Consider the following 16279-nt stretch of genomic DNA (forward strand, 5'->3'; position numbering starts at 1 on the left):
TTTCTAATTCCATTAGTTTTCCTAGGTTTGATTCAAACTAAATTTATTAAGATAGAAATCCAAGGAGATTCCATGTGCTTTAAAAGCTCATTTTTCCCTTAGTATTTCAAGAGTTTGCGACTCGTAAATCGCAAGGAAAAGGGACAAAAATTAGAAATCTAAGGAAATTCAGGGCACTTTAAAAGCCTATTTTTACCTTAGTGTTTCATAGTCTCACGGCTCGTAAACCGTGGAGTCAAAAATTGAAGTGTCCTCGATTATAATCAAGGCTTCTTTCAAGGATGTATGGTGACTTATTATTCTTAGAAAATTATTTTGGATATTTACCACTAAGGGCTTCTTTATCCAAATATTAACAGCGAATAATAATAAGTTATTCCCAATAATATTTTGGATATTCATCCCTTCGGGATTTCTTTATCCAAATATTAATGGTGAATAATAGATGATTTCTCCCCAAAATAAGATTTTTATATTTTTTGGAATATTGGCCAATACCCTTGGAGTCTTACAAACATATTGTAAAATCCAAAAATGCAAGAAAATAATTTTTGTGTTTAAGAAATCCATGCGAAAACACATTTTCAAAACTTTCAATATTTTTTATATAAAAAGAACGTTCAAAACATGTTAGGGTATTGGCCCTATGCAACACACAAAAAAACATTTTTTTTGTATTTTCTTTATAAAATACACACACATCACAGTTAATCGTAATTAAAGTCAACAAATCACATATTAATAATATTCTTAAGACTTTAATAAATCAGCTATTAAAACCCAGGATATATGTAGAAACATCTTACATTTTCACGAGAAATACAACATGATTTTATTTTTTCTTTAGATACTTAACCATATACCAAATTAAAAAATTAAATTAATTTTTTTATTTTTTTTATTTTATAATTCAATAACATACATAAAAAAAACTACAAACACACACAGATCCTTTTTTATTATGTTTTTCTCATCCATGTAATTACAAAAAACAAAAATTTAAATAAAACAAACACATCACACAAATAAAAAAAATTACATAATAGCCCCCTAAAAATCCAGGAAACTGCTGGGAAGGCTTCCTACACCAAAAAAATAGTGGTGACACGTCTCCTCCACGTGCTACCGCCACTGGCGGCGCCCAGGTTCATGCGCTGTCGTATGAAAAATACAGGAAGAGAGTGGATCTGGCTTAGCTTCTTCTCCTCTTCCTTTCCCTGCCCGCGGTGACGCCCACCATCAACTGAAAAAGAAGAACAACACAGACAATCGATTTTATTTGGGTATTTTTTAGATCTGTTTAAAACCTTCCATTCTCATTTCCTTTTTCTTCCAATGTCAAATCCAGTGGTTGGGGTAGTGATGGGGGCGGCCTTGCTACTGTGCACGAGGCCGCTGAAGCTGCTCTTGAGATGGGAGCAGCTATTCAGTCAGCGGGTTCTGTGTGGTCTGCCGTGTTTGGGCCGCTGTGGGAGGCGATGAGCTAGGTCTGTTGCTGGTTTGGTCTCCGGTGAGGATAATGTTGTTGTTGCTGACAATGAGAGGTCTGTGGAGACCGAGAATGGGTCTGCTCGTTCTCGATCGAGGAAGATGAGGCTGTTTAGTGGGGGAAGCTGGTGCTAATGAGGGAAATGGAGGGGCTCGGGTTTCGTTTTATTTGGGAGAGAAAACCAGAGGAAGAATGGGGGAAGGAGGCTTCAGCTGATTTAGGTGAGGGAGAAGAAGATCTCTGGAAAAATAAGGGAGGTCTGTTGGTCTTTGATTTTGGTGAGAGAGAGAGAGAAAAAGGATGGGGGAACAGTGATGGCTAGCTTGGCAAATGGAAGAAAATTTGTGAAGATGGAGATGAGAGGCTATGATTTTAGGAGTCGAAGTGGGAGTGAGCGGTGACTGGAAAGTGTGGGGATAAAGAAAATGGGGTAACGAGCGACGGTTGCTATTTTTATTTTTTAAGAGGGGAGGGGTTGCGGCCAAGGAAGAGAAATGGGTTTAGGGTTTTTTATCTTTATGGTTTTTTTTTTTTTTTTTTATGTTTTGCTCCCCTTTTCTGAAAAATTTTCCTCTTTGTGAATATTCCCCCCATTTATTATGATTGGAGGTTCACTTATATAGAAAATTTCTACGTGTGCTATTCAATGAAATATTGTAATAATTATTGCAGAGATTGTCTTCTATAACCAGTATCGACAAATCTTATATATATGATATTTCATATTGTAGAGATTGTATTCCATAACCAGCATGAATCAAATCATATATCTATGATATTTTATATTTCAGTAATTATATATGATTCAATAATTATCTCTTTGACATGTTGCTTCCTTAATATTAGTCCTCATGCTCTATGTTATCGCCTTTATTTTTTATTTTTTATTTATTTTTTTTATTTTTAGGTTTTTTTTTTTTTTTGAAAATTTATCAATACATGGGTAAAAAATAGGGTAGAAACACTCTTGCAAAATTGACATCTGCTCTCAGTTTTCAAGAGAATGGTAAGTTACCATCTCAACCACAACAAAATCCAAAGGAGCAATACAATGCAAATGTAAGTAGTTCTGAAAGCCAACACATGGATCAAATCAAATCATTCATCACTCTTCGCAGTGGTAAGGTTATTGAAAAACCCACTCTTGAACCTTGTGAGAAAGATGATGAGTCAATCTTTAAGGGTTAGGAAGGGGTTGAATCTGAATATTGCAAAGAAAAGACTAATTCCCCACCAGCACTTCCATTTCCTCATACCATGACCAAACAGGAAGCAATTGAAGATGAAAAAGGCACCGAAAATGTTGTCACGGATCATTTGTCAAAATTGACAATAGATTCGACATCCGACATCTCTTAGTTCAATGCCTTGGTTTGTTAAAAATAGCAATTTTCTTACTTCAGGATTTTTGCTAGCTCATTTGGATAACCAAGACAAAAAAAAGTTTTTGAGCAACGTGCAAAACTTTTATTGGAATGACCCTTACTTATTCAAGTATTGTCCTGATCAAATATTACAAAGATGCATTCCTGACAATGAGGTAAGTAGTGTCATTAAATTTTATCACTCTGAGGCATGTGGGGATCATTTCTCGTAAAAAAAGATGACTACAAAAATCTTACAAAGTAGATTTTACTAGCCCACCATGTTCAAGGACTCATATGCATTCTGCAAAACCTGTGAAAATTATCAAAAGGTGGGATTTATTTCAAAACATAGAGTCTTTAAATAATCTTCTATTGACTCTTAAATCTTATCATAGTGGAGATGCGCATCATGCAATTCATGATTTATGGCCTCATTTTCATAAAGAACATGCTCATCATATTCTTGGGAATCTAACTAAAAAAAGACCTTATTTGCCAGTTTTTAAGAAAACTAGATGGGAAGCCTATCCTCGACCCATAGAGGGCGTTTAAGTCGTTCTTGGACGTAAAACCAAGGGAAGATGTGAGCCACAATCACAACTACCTATACATACACATGCTTTTTCAAAAAAAAAAAGAACAAAAAAAAAAGAGAAGAAAGAAAGAGAGACTCCAGCTAGCTTCCATAAAGGTGATATGATTGCATTTTTTTTTTCTCATCTATAAAACCTTCTTCTTCTTCCCTTCATTTCTACTCAACCCATACATTTTATAAGTATAGACAGGTCTTCAAATGGCAGGATCCTCAACTCTTAAAATAAAAAATATTTGTGTTTTTTGTGGATCTAGTCCTTGGAAAGAAAAGGAGTTTATAGAATCCGCAAATTATCTTGGTCAGATACTAGCTGAGAGAAAGATTCATTTAGTATATGAGGGAGGCAGCCTTGGGTTAATGGGGAGTGTCAACAGCTGCATTCTTAGGAGGCAGTCAAATTTTGAGGGTCGTCCCCAAAGCTTTAGTAAAAGGGGACATCATTGGAAAAATAATTGGAGAGGAACTACAGCTCGCCACAATGTCTGATCGAATGAATACAATGTTTAACCATGTTGACGTCTTCACTGCCTTACTAGGTGATCTAGGCACATTGAAAGAGATCTTTCATATTTCATTTTAGGCTCAACTGCACATTCACCATAAGCCTATAGGTTTGTTAAATGTTAATGGTTTTTATGATAATTTGTTATCTTTTCTTGATCAAGCTGTGGAACAGTAATTTATAACATCTTCGGCACAATAAATCATAATCTCTGCTGCTACTACTGAATAATTGAATGACCAACTACAATCTTTCATCCCTGTAATTGATCCCTCAATGAGTCGTATAAATTGGTCAACTACGGAAAGCCGTAAAAAGCTTAAATTGGATTTGAGCCTTCGTTTGTAAAATCTTGTGTCTTTTGGTTTTATTAATAGCACATTATTTTGTTTTGTTATTTTTTTATATTTGTTTAAGTGTGTTTTAGGTTTGTTAGTGTTCGTTGTTTCAAGTGATGTCTTCTATACTATCTTTCTACCTTAGGACATTGAGGACAATATATCGTTTTGGTTGGAGGGAGGGAGAGAGTAGCAGTTGACATTAAAAAAAAAAAAAAACTTACTAACTGTTTTTGCTATTATTAAAATCATTTGACAAAATTATTATTACTAAGATGGCAGAGTAAGGGAGAATTTTATTGACTCTTGAGATGCATCTTAGTAAACATTTTCCAATGGTTATTTGCAATATTCATAACAAGGTCTATCACATACTTCTCTTGAAATATTCAGGTTTAAAAACTCTCGTATTGTTATCACTTGATTCTGCTCATATGCTCATTTAACAATTATTCATCTTCATTTTCACACACACACACTTTAACATATGATTGTGGGTTGCACATTTGATTATTACATTATTTATGTTCTTTTGTTAAAGGTAACAACTAAGGGAAAGAGATAGTATATAATTTGTAAAAAAAAAAAAACGTAGATAAGTTCGGTTTCGTAGCCTCCTTAACCTAAGCAATTAAGCTCAAAGGGGTGTTTTAACACTTAATACCCTAAAGTCAATTGACTTAGGAGTTATTGGCCTAACACTTGTTACATGGGTTGAGGAGAAAAGCTTAAGGGAATCAAACATTGCACTATCTACATATCAGTATCTGCAACCCGAGTTACTAAGCTCGTAGAGGTGTCTCAACACCTAATGCCCTAAGATTAACTGGTCTAGGAGTCATTAGCCGAAAGCTCGTTACATGGGTTAAAGATGTATTGTGTTTTAAGTTATATGTATATATTAAAAAAAAAAAGATTATAATCTCAACCCAAGAAAATTAACCTTAAACATTATAACAAAAAAAATTTTGTTTTCTTTCAACTAAAGCCCCATAACTATATATTGATATTTTGAGCACAAAAGAAAGGTTTATTAATATCTTGTTTAAGAGGTATTGAGCAGATATATGAATTTAATGAAAGTTTGTTTATCTGGATAGATTAATGGAAGTTGAATGATGAATGCCTTGCTTTATAGAATTTGAAATTTTTTTTTCTATTTTAACGCTTTGATTACTAAGGATTAGTAATAAGCTGGTTGGGGGGGTGATTAGTACTTAAAAGTACATTTTTATCAAGGTTTTATATCATCATTTTGCACTTGAAGTATCAATAACTCCTTAACTAAAGCATGTTTTATAATAACAAGTTTGATACTATAAGATACCTTAATTTATGGTAAATGCTCATCTTAAATGCAGGCCTATCACATAAATAAAAGGATTGATTGATGAGTTTAAGTATTGAAATTAAAAGGACAAAGAGAGGGCTAAACTTAGAAAAAAGATGTTGGTGCAGTCTAAACTGGAACACTATTCGGTAATTGGGTCATATCTCGAGTTCTAGATGTCCAAGTGACCTCAATTTTTTGGACAGATTTGGTAAGTCAACAACCCCTAAGTAAAGAAAAAGTTTCTCTATTTTTTAGGCCGTGAAAACTAAAAAGACTCTAAGAGAGAAAAGATAGAGATTCCATTCTTTTAATACTTACTGGCACTCTGAAGTCCACTCAAAATTGATGATATTCTTTAAAGTTTTGAAGAATGGCAAGCAACGTTTGTTTAAGTGAGAGATGATCTTGTTGAGGGTGGCAACTCTTCCGGTTAGTCTTTGTACATCCTTTATTGTCTAAGAAGGAGTCATATTTAGTATTGCCTAGATTTTCTGATGATTAGTGTAAACCCAGAGAATAAACTTTTACATAAATTGAAAATAATATAAATGAACAAAGAGAAATGAGATAATTAATGTACAAATTAAATAAATTAGGGATTGAAAATTTTTCTAGTATGAATTTCTCGGGTAATGTATTTGAAATATATATATATATATATATATATATAAGAAGAGTATATATATGAAGAGTTTAATTAACTCAAAAGACAAAGAGGGTAAGGTTAAATGTAAGGAAAATAAATTAAATTCAAATGTTGAGGGGTGAAATTATAAAAGATAAAAAGAGGTGTAACTTAAATAGTAAAAGGAAGAAATAAGACAGGCTGCAACAACAACAAAATAGATGAGAGAAATTTGAATCTTTCCACCAAAAATTGAGAGATAAACACCAAAAAATGCTAAATTTACACAAGGTTTAGATCAATTGGTAGGGAAAGCATCATTAGACAAGACAATTAGCAAGAAACAAGTAAAGAAAATTACGGGGAGAGAAGGAGAGAGTGAGGGCCGACTAGTGTGCATAAAAAAAGGAGTAAAAAATTTTCGACTGGTTAATTATCAAAGTCTAATTTATCACGAGGTAAAGAGCCTTAAACTTGATTATGTAAGCCAATTTGAATTTGATTAGAAATTGGTGTATTAATCTTGAATTTAAGTTAGGGTTCTTGAGTATAATTTGAGGGAAATATAGAATCGTATGGAATTAAATTAATTAGAGTATTGAAGATTGTCTTGAATGTGAAATTATATAGAGATACCAAAGAAAAAAAAATCAATGGTTAAAGAAGCAAAGGTGGGCGCCCATTAGGGGGTGAATTGGAAAAAGAAGAATTTATGATTTTATTTGTAAATTTATTGTCATGTGTTGTTTATAATATGAACAAATGGTTGTTTTGAAAAGAGAGTGAAAAATTAGGATGTTTGAGGGTTCACTTAAAATATTGACAAAACTAGACAAATTTGTCTCCCTAACTTCAATAAGGGATTCAAGCCTAAACATGATAGAATTTAAAAAATGTTCTTTCATATAAGTTATAGTCAAAGATGTTAGTTTTCCAATGAGACTGACCTCGCCTAATTTAGAGTTCTAAAACTCCAAATATAGGTAAACCTTTGAAGAGAGGTTGGTTTGCCATCTCTGCTTGCAGTTTCAACAAGTTGCTACAATGAGTAATTTAGATGTGTTTGGGGCAGAATTCGGTTTCTTGCCCTCAGAAAATGTGTAGTTCAGCATTTTAATGTTCAAAGGAAATAAGTCATGTCTAAAACCGAGATTTGCAATGTTAGTTATGATTAAAAAAAAAAAAAACAATCATCATTAAGGATGTAATGAGAAACACAAATGTGAAGGAAGAAATTGTTGAAGGGAAGTCAATATTTACTGATTTTATTGTTATTAAAAGAAATATAACTTGAATAGGAAATAATATGGTATATTTGTGAATACATGAGGGACCACAAGAGCTGCACAATAGCAGCAGGGGATCATGAGCCGAGCTTCTGCAGCAAGTAGGTGTTCTACACACATATCTTTCTTAAATGTACATAATTATAAAAACTTGTTTAATTTTTGGATTTTATATATAAATGTTGTCAAAAGAAAAACATATAATGAAATGAATAAGAAATGGAAACAAACTTGATTAACTATTCAGGTTGGGATAGTTTATAATACCAATGAGTTTCATTGATATCAACATTTCCCTGGATTTGATTAGTTGGTTCTGAGAATGGAAGGCTAATGATGTCAATAAGGTTTACTAACATCGGCATGATCATCCCGGAACATGGGGGATATTGAACCCGATTAACTATTTCGGGGTAGGAATAGTTAATGATATCAATGGGTTACAGCGATATCTTTTTTTAGGGCAAAACATTATTTAGTATCATGATCCCTATCCTTATGGAATAGGTACTTCTTTTGATTCCACTTCAATACATCTCCCATCATGGGTAGTGGGTATTGCACATACTTCTTCCTCTTGATTGTTGTAAGCACCTCAACCCTGGTAGAGTTTAAAGGAGTAGTTATTATTTCTAGGTATACTAGTCTATTTTATGCTAAAACCCTGGTATTACCCTTGAAATATTGGGTATTTCAAGATAGACATATGTTATCTTGCTTGGAAGACACCTTTTTTCGTCTGTTGAAGTGAGGATGCTCTTATCACAATACACTAGCATTTTCCACTCAGATATGATTCTCTATCAACTATTTTATATTAAGTAGATTTCTCTACAAAAAGGTATAAAGTTTTTCCAGAAAAAGTAGTTATGTATTCTATTGATAAGGGCTTTTGTTGCTACAAGTTCTAGGTGCTTTTCTTTTCTAGTTGAATAATAGAGAAAAGTTCAGTGGAGCTTTTGTATGATCGTCTTGAAACGAGTGATCAACTTGTCACATAAATCTAAAAAACTGGATACTGAACCAGGTTTGAGATTGTGATACCATGCTCGTGTAGACCCCAAAAAGTAGTTGAAAGGACTTTGCACATAGCTTTAGAATCCTGCACCACCAATCCCAAACTACTTCTCACATTTTGACCATGTTTTTTAGGATCTGACAATCTATCATAATTATCCAAATTCATCTTACTAGCTATAAAGTCTATGAGGAGGCATGTGTTCAACACATAACCACATAATGGTGACCCTCCTACCTATCTTGAGTCTTTTTTATCTTTGTCTTTGCATTGCCTCTTTGATTATAGGATGATTGAGTCAGATTTTGAAGGAGAATGAGCTTGTTGGCAGGGATAGTTAAGACCCTTGACCTGACATCTTAATCTATGAAGATCACATCTAGATGACCCTGCATGAGAGTGTTTCTCTTCATAATGTGATCTACTTGTAAGTGTGGGTATGATGTCTACTTTCTACCTTATTCTGGTTATTTTTCTCAAGAACTAAGAGCTGGCGTTGCCCAGGACATGTAATAGGGATGACTAGTGCCATAGATATAAGAAGAGTTTGTGTAGTAACTGGCAAGTTCTGTAGAGAAATGAGTTGTCACTAGCAATGAACACGGCCTCAATAAGTGTTGTCACTAGGCAATGAACACAGCCTCAGTAAGTGTCATTATCTGTTGAGTGAGTTGATGGAGATCCATATGAGGAGCTGAGGAAGATGGTGAGAGGTCAATGACCCTTCCTCTTGGGATTTTTTGTATTATCCGCCATAAATACTTTAGAATCAGAGAAACAAGAAAGATTAACATAGGAAACAAACAAGAATTTTGTTCAAGTTTCCATCAGCAACACCATTGATGAAGCTTGAAAAACACTTCACCAAATTTGTGCTTCTTTTCGGATGATAATTGTTTAGATAAGAGAGTTACCTGGAAAAAACCCTTTGATGCCAAAATTGATTTAGGGATTTTTATGTATTGATAATATAAAGACAATAAGTAAAGAGAGAGTAAGATATTTTTTCTGTGTCTTTTTTTAAAAGAGTCTCCATTCTCTTACTAAAACCTGACATTTTATATCTCAAAAAACATAAAAATATCTATATAGTATCTAGAAAAAATCTTTTAGCTTTTCAAGGTGGCAACCCTATTTCGTTGTTATCTCTCCATGTAGAATTGTAATAGGTTTGTAGCTTGTAATAATAAAAAGACATTAAAAGGAGAGGGGAAATTAAAAAAAGAGAAGAGAAGGAGAACTTGATTGGGCCTTGGCCCAACCGAGAGTTGAATCTCATTAGCTTGTTGAGTCTTGGTTGGGTCGTTGCCAACCAAATGTAAGTCTCGGTTGGGCCTCAATCCAACCGAGTGTGGGGGCTTTGTTGGACTCAGGCCCAACCGAGTTCACGCTTTCATCTTATGATTTTCACTTTCCTTCCTTGAGTTGTGCACGCTTTCATCTTATGATTTTCACTTTCCTTCCTTGAGTTGTGCACTGATCTTCTTAGTTTAAAATACCCGTAAAACAATTGGTTAATTTCAGTATATACGTTCATATTCTTAATAGATAGATGGATGAATTAATTAATTAATATTTCAGTTTATTCTTGGTTACTTCAGAAATTAATTGCCTCTTTCATCCATCTAGAGTCCAAACGTAACAATACTCCCGTATTTCCACTCCAACAGACTAAACATTAAAAATATTTTCAACAAGCATCCCTTCGTTGCTTAAAAAGTGGTCAAGTATGCATGATTTGCATATTGTTGTCTCACCAGCAAGAGATGCTATATCCCAGGGTCCCCCAGCAAAGTTTTGCTGCCTTCGGATTCATGATAATATCATCGTCTAAAATTAACATTCCAGGTAACCCCATGCATGGTTTCACCAAATATCACAGTATGATTGCAAAACATAACCATTAAATTGGATGGCAGCTGACACTTATGCAACGTCACAATCACAGACAACAAATAATTTAGGAGCTAATAATTAACAAGGAGCTGGAAAAAAAAAAACATTTCTGATACTTGGTCCAAACTCCAACAGAGAAAAGCGTAGAATTGAAATCCAAAAGATACATCATATTTACAATTAGGAATTCCATGTTAGTGTGGCTTCCAGGTAGTGCTAACTGAGAATTATTTATGTGACATGGAAATGTGTAAGACCAAAGAGAGAATTCCAGGACTCAAAAGGCTTTACGCAGAGCCTTCAAGCACCTCATAATTAAGTTCCCCCTTGACATCCTTCTCCGTTTCATCAAAGAAGTCCTCACGAGCATTGTCCGCTAACATGAGTGCGACTAGCCAGAAAAGGGCTGAATCGAGAGAAACAAAAGCACCGCCACCAAGGAGGCCAGTCTTGGCAGTGGGGCATTGATAGTCAGGATCGTGATGAACGGTGCGGCTCAAGTGAGAGTGCTCTTGAATTGTTGGCCACAATATCAAAGCTGCTGCCAGTCCTGCTGTAAACCTGTTTCAAGTTTCACAAGACCCGTCATTTCAGAGAAAATTATCAAAGGGATCGACACAATTTCAAAATTTTAATTTGGTGAATTAAGTTCACGGCACAAAAGGATAGACATTTGCCACGGAATAAATAAAGAAGCGTAGAAAACAATCTACTGGCATGAGTCTAAGCCTATAAAAATCTAATCAAGTTGAGAGATGCAACGCAGGAAACATGCATTTTACTTGCGAGCAGATCCACGCTTAGATTGTCGAAATAGTTGGTTTAATTGTTGTGAATTTCAATTGTGTAACCCTCCAAGGACAATACAGGCTCCATGTTAACGCTTAATGATTAATTGGGATGGGTCAATAAAGATGGAAGACGAGCACAGCATGAGTTTGATTACACCTGTTGAATGCAATAGAAAAGGGCAAACCCAACAGAGGAAGCAAGTTCTTAAAAGAAAGACTTACAAAGCAACGTTGAAGAAGATGGTGAAACTGGTGCTCTGAAACAAGGCAGAGTTGGGGACACGTTTTCCTTTGTAAGGATAAAAGAGAGACAAGTAACCAACAACGGAAGCTGCTAAGAGAAATCCAACAGAGAGAAAGCCCAAGGCTACAGTAGGATCGGATGGATACTTGCAAATCACAACACCCTTTCCGGTTATTGCAGTTCCAGCAGAAGGCTACAAAATTATTTCCATGAAAAATAAAAAAACTCAACCAAATTTAATCAGAAAATTACATGTAACAAACACATAATAATATAGAATATAGTAGAGTACCTTCTTATTTTCGGCGACAACGCCTAAAAGGAAAGAGATCACTCCAAGAGCCGTGATTGCGAGCGCCATATGCTTCATTGTAACAGCCATTATCTGTTGATGTTTTATACCTGATTTATTTATGCATAGAAGACGGGAATGATGAAACAATTTAATTCCACAGAAGCAAGCATCATCATCAAAGAAGAAGAAGAAGAAACAGTTTTGTCTTACCTATTAAGTACTGAAAAGATCCGAAGAGAGAGAGGGGGAGAGGGGGAGAGGGGGATCTCTTATTAAAATACAGGAATAAGAAATTGATTCTTCTTATCCTTTAAAAGGGTGGCGATAGATGAGAGTTCTCTCGCTCCCTAACTCCTCTTCTTCCCTATGAATGAATTCTGCGTCTTTGGTTAGGAAAGAAATAAATGTGAAGCAGATTTATATATATATATATATATATATATATATATGGTAAATGACACAAGTCTGTGTTGTCTCTCTCTCTCTCTCCCCGGATCCTCAATTCCTGCCTTCAATATCTCCTTCCTTTTCTCTTTTCTTTACTAGCTCTTCTATTTACACCTAATCTCCTCCACCTAATTCTTTTAAGCTTTATATTTTTTTAAAAAAAAAAAAAAAAAACAATAATGTATTTGTGAGGACCTATCCTTGTATCAAATCGACACATTAAACCATATTGTAAATATTTTGCAAACTCAACCCTGTCTTCCTTATACTTGGTAATTTGATCAAGCGGTCCTTAGCATCTAAAATGCATTGCAGCCCTTTGCTAGTTAAACACGTCATCATCACATATATAGCTGTTAAAAACCCCAAGTTGTTATTGGATCCAATTGTTCAGATTAAATGCAATGTTATAAGATTACTTACCAAGGAAGGATTCGATTTTCCAATTTAATGTTATATATATATATATATATATATATATATATAATATATATATATAATATTTCCCTACCATCATCTACTGGGCGGAGGAGTTTCCTTAATTTCCTAGCTAGCTGTCATTTGAATAGAATCATTATTATGAGACACACACAGACGCTCGCCCGATCATACAGGGATGCATCTAATACATGATCACGTCGATGTGCAATTAATTACAGTTGGTGGTGCTGTATTTTATTTTTATACCCTATCTTCTAATAGGATTGTTTCCTCTCTATTTATAGTTTCCATATAAAGAAAAAAAAAAAAAAAAAAAAGAGATTCCATTCCATAGAAAGGATCTTTCACTCTTATCAACAAATCAAAGCTGTCAGAACGTGAGGTGAGAGAGAGAGATTCACTGAATCTTTCGCTGACTTTTCTTTTTCTTTTTGTTTGACTCTCTGGTGTGTGTATTAATTAATAATTGATTGATTGAATTGGACGGCAAGGCAAGGGCTGTGAAACTTGAGGAGAGCTGGCTTAGCTTAGCTATAATCAAATCCAATCAAAACTATGGACCTGTCTTTCAAACAAGGCCCAGGACTCAACGCCGTGGGCTGCCGCCGCCGCCAGTGTCTGTTTCTTTCCCCCTGCAAGTTATAACTAGAGGACTTCTCCTTTCCTTGTCTTTCTTCGATCGCTGAAAGAAATGCTGAAGGTTACAGAGGCTGAAAACCAAAAAGAAAGAAAGGAAATAAAGAACAAAACGTTTTGGCTGCTTAATCTGCAGTCCAAGCTTTCTATATTGATTGTCTCGTTAATTTACAATGAAGAAGCAGAAGGAATATATATACAGGTATCAAGGCTGACTCATTAGCCTTTCCCATGCAGAAGGAATTTGTGCCCACGCACAGTAGCATGGGTAACAGATTTTGTTATAACAATAAAGGAAAGCATAACTACCTATAGCTGTAAAATGAAATAACTGATTGTAGCTGTAAAATGAAAAAGATTACTAATCATCCTTTTTCTTTTAGCAACATTACATCCTCCTCCTCGTTCTTTAACAGCCCCCCGCAAGATGGAGCATAGTAGTTGACAATGCCCATCTTGGACATATGAGAAGATAATAGATATGCAGGTAAGGCTTTTGTAAACACATCTGCCAGTTGACATTTTGTAGACACATAGGCAGTTTGGAGGACACCGGCTTGGATGTTGTCACGAATAAGGTGACAATCTAACTCAATATGCTTGGTGCGTTCATGAAAAACAGGATTCGAAGCAATGTGTAATGCAGCTTGGTTGTCACAATGCAGCACAGCGGGGTGAGGATGAGAAATATGAAGGTCTGTTAGAAGGAAACGCAGCCAAGTAATTTCAGAGCTAGTGATGGCCATGGCACGATACTCAGCTTCTGCTGACGAGCGAGAGACCACAGATTGCTTCTTGGATTTCCAAGAGATTAAAGAGGAACCAAGGAAGATGCAGAAACCAGACACAGAACGTCTAGTATCAGGACAAGATGCCCAATCGGAATCACAATATGTTGTGATATCCAGATTATTTGCTGAAGAAAAGAAAAGACCCTGGCCTGGAGCCCCTTTGATGTATTTCAGGATTTTGAAAGCTGCAGCTAAGTGAAAATCAGTAGGATGATCCATGAACTGGCTGAGAATTTGGACACTATAAGAAATGTCTGGCCTCGTGATGGTTAAGAATAGAAGTTTTCCAACCAGCTGCCTGTAATATGTAGCATTAGATATAGGATTGCCCTCCTCTTTACTGAGCTTCAAGTTCTGATCCATAGGAAGCTTAGAAGGTTGAGACCCGAGAGTGCCAAAGTCAGCAAGAATATCTAAAGCATATTTTCTTTTACAAATCTATATGCCTTGTGAATTGCGGGCAATTTCAAGTCCTAGAAAATACCGTAATTGGCCCAAGTCTTTGATTTTGAATTGCTTGTTGAAAAAGACTTTAAGATCTTTAACAACAGCAGGAGAGTTACTGGCAACAATAATATCATCGACATATACTAGTAAGACTGTAAATGATCGACTATCTTGCTTGATGAACAAACTATAATCTGCCTTGGACTGATAAAAACCGAACTGAAGTAGAGAGGTAGAAAATTTTGAGTACCATTGGCGTGAGGCCTGCTTTAACCCGTAAAGACTTTTAAGCAATCTACAAACTTGATGAGGATGACCATGAGTGTATCCAGGAGGACGTTTCATGTAGATTTCTTCCTGTAAATCGCCATGAAGGAAGGCGTTGTTGACATCAAACTGATACAAGCCCCAACCTTTCACAGCTGCTATGGCGAGGAGGCAACGTACTGTAACAAGTTTAGCAACAGGAGAGAAAGTTTCGTGATAGTCAATACCTTCTTCTTGAGTGTAACCCTTGGCCACTAACCTTGCCTTATACCTTTCAATGCTGCCATCAGAATTGTATTTGATTTTATAGACATATTTGCAGGCAATAGGTCTCTTGCCAATAGGCAGATCAGTCATGATCCATGTTTGGTTATCCTCCAGAGCTTTCAATTCATCTTTCATGGCCATGCACCAATGAGGATCATTAATAGCTTGAGCATAGGTTTGTGGCTCGGTGTGAGAAGAAATTGAAGCAGAGAATGCTTGAAAAGGTAAGGAGAATTTACTGTATGCAAGATATTTACTCAAAGGAACTGTGTTACCTGAAGGAGCCTCAGTTGTGGTGTCTTGGATTGGATTGGATGAATTGAAGGAAGCCAGTTGACAATGAAAATCCTGCAAGTATTTGGGAGCCTGTTTCGGTCTATCAGATTTGCGAACAGGAAGGTGAGATGGAGAAGTGTGTGAAATGGGAGGTGAAGAGGAATCAATATCTAAGGATTGTGAGTCAGGTGAAATAGTTGGGGTTGAAGATAAGTTTGTGGAAGTGGAAGGTGAAGGAGAAGTGTCAGGAATAGAATTTGGAAAAGGTTCTAAAATGGAAAAAGAACTAGGAACAGAAAACTGAGGTGAAGTAAGAGGAGGCAGAGTATCAGAATGGAGAGAGTTGGGAATAGGTAGGTTGAAAGGAAAAATTTGTTCGTGAAAAACCACATCTCTAGATAAAAGAATTTCACGTGTTTCCAAATCTATCAATTTATAGCCTTTGACCCCAAAAGGATAACCAAGAAAAACACACTTTCTAGCCCGAGAATCAAATTTCTTTCTGCCCTGACCTATAGTAGTTGCAAAGCAAAGGCAGCCAAAGACCCGTAGGTGGTGATATGTGGGACTAGTGTGAAAAACTACCTCATAAGGTGTTTGATTGTGTATTAGAGGAGTAGGAATACGGTTGATAATGTATGTGGCAGTGAGGACACAATCATTCCAGAACTCAAGAGGTAAACCAGCTTGGAATCTAAGAGCTCTAGCGATATTTAGGATATGTTGATGTTTTCTTTCAACTATGCCATTCTGCTGGGGAGTTTCTACACAGGTTCTTTGGTGAATGATGCCATTTGTATGGAAAAAATCTTGCATGTGGAATTCGGCCCCATTGTCACTTCTTAGATACTTAACTTTAGCTCCAAATTGAGTGTGAATAAGATTGCAAAAGGATTCTATAAATTTACGTGTGTCTGACTTATGGCTG

General features: G+C 35.5%; 1 protein-coding gene across 1 annotated transcript; it reads right to left on the reverse strand.

The window, feature by feature from the left end:
- Nucleotides 1–10539: 10539 nt before the first annotated feature.
- On the reverse strand, nt 10540–12319 carry LOC118059492 (uncharacterized). Its single transcript, XM_035072383.2, has 4 exons — nt 11990–12319; nt 11777–11886; nt 11463–11677; nt 10540–11010 (listed from the first exon to the last, which is right to left on the reverse strand). The coding sequence occupies exons 2-4, from the start codon at nt 11864–11866 to the stop codon at nt 10737–10739; spliced, it is 579 nt and encodes a 192-aa protein (XP_034928274.1). The 5' UTR covers nt 11867–11886; nt 11990–12319; the 3' UTR covers nt 10540–10736.
- Between the last annotated feature and the right edge of the window lie 3960 nt (nt 12320–16279).

Source organism: Populus alba, chromosome 18 (assembly GCF_005239225.2).
Source record: "Populus alba chromosome 18, ASM523922v2, whole genome shotgun sequence".
Lineage (NCBI taxonomy): Eukaryota > Viridiplantae > Streptophyta > Magnoliopsida > Malpighiales > Salicaceae > Populus > Populus alba.

What these genes read in the sequence shown, in the direction of transcription:
- LOC118059492 (XM_035072383.2), bottom strand. Translation starts at nt 11,866, where the DNA reads ATGGCTGTTACAATGAAGCATATGGCGCTCGCAATCACGGCTCTTGGA. An exon ending in TTGTCGCCGAAAATAAGAAG is followed by an intron (nt 11,678 to 11,776) that starts GTACTCTACTAT and finishes ATAATTTTGTAG; the next exon opens with CCTTCTGCTGGAACTGCAAT. An exon ending in ATCTTCTTCAACGTTGCTTT is followed by an intron (nt 11,011 to 11,462) that starts GTAAGTCTTTCT and finishes AACTTGAAACAG; the next exon opens with GTTTACAGCAGGACTGGCAG.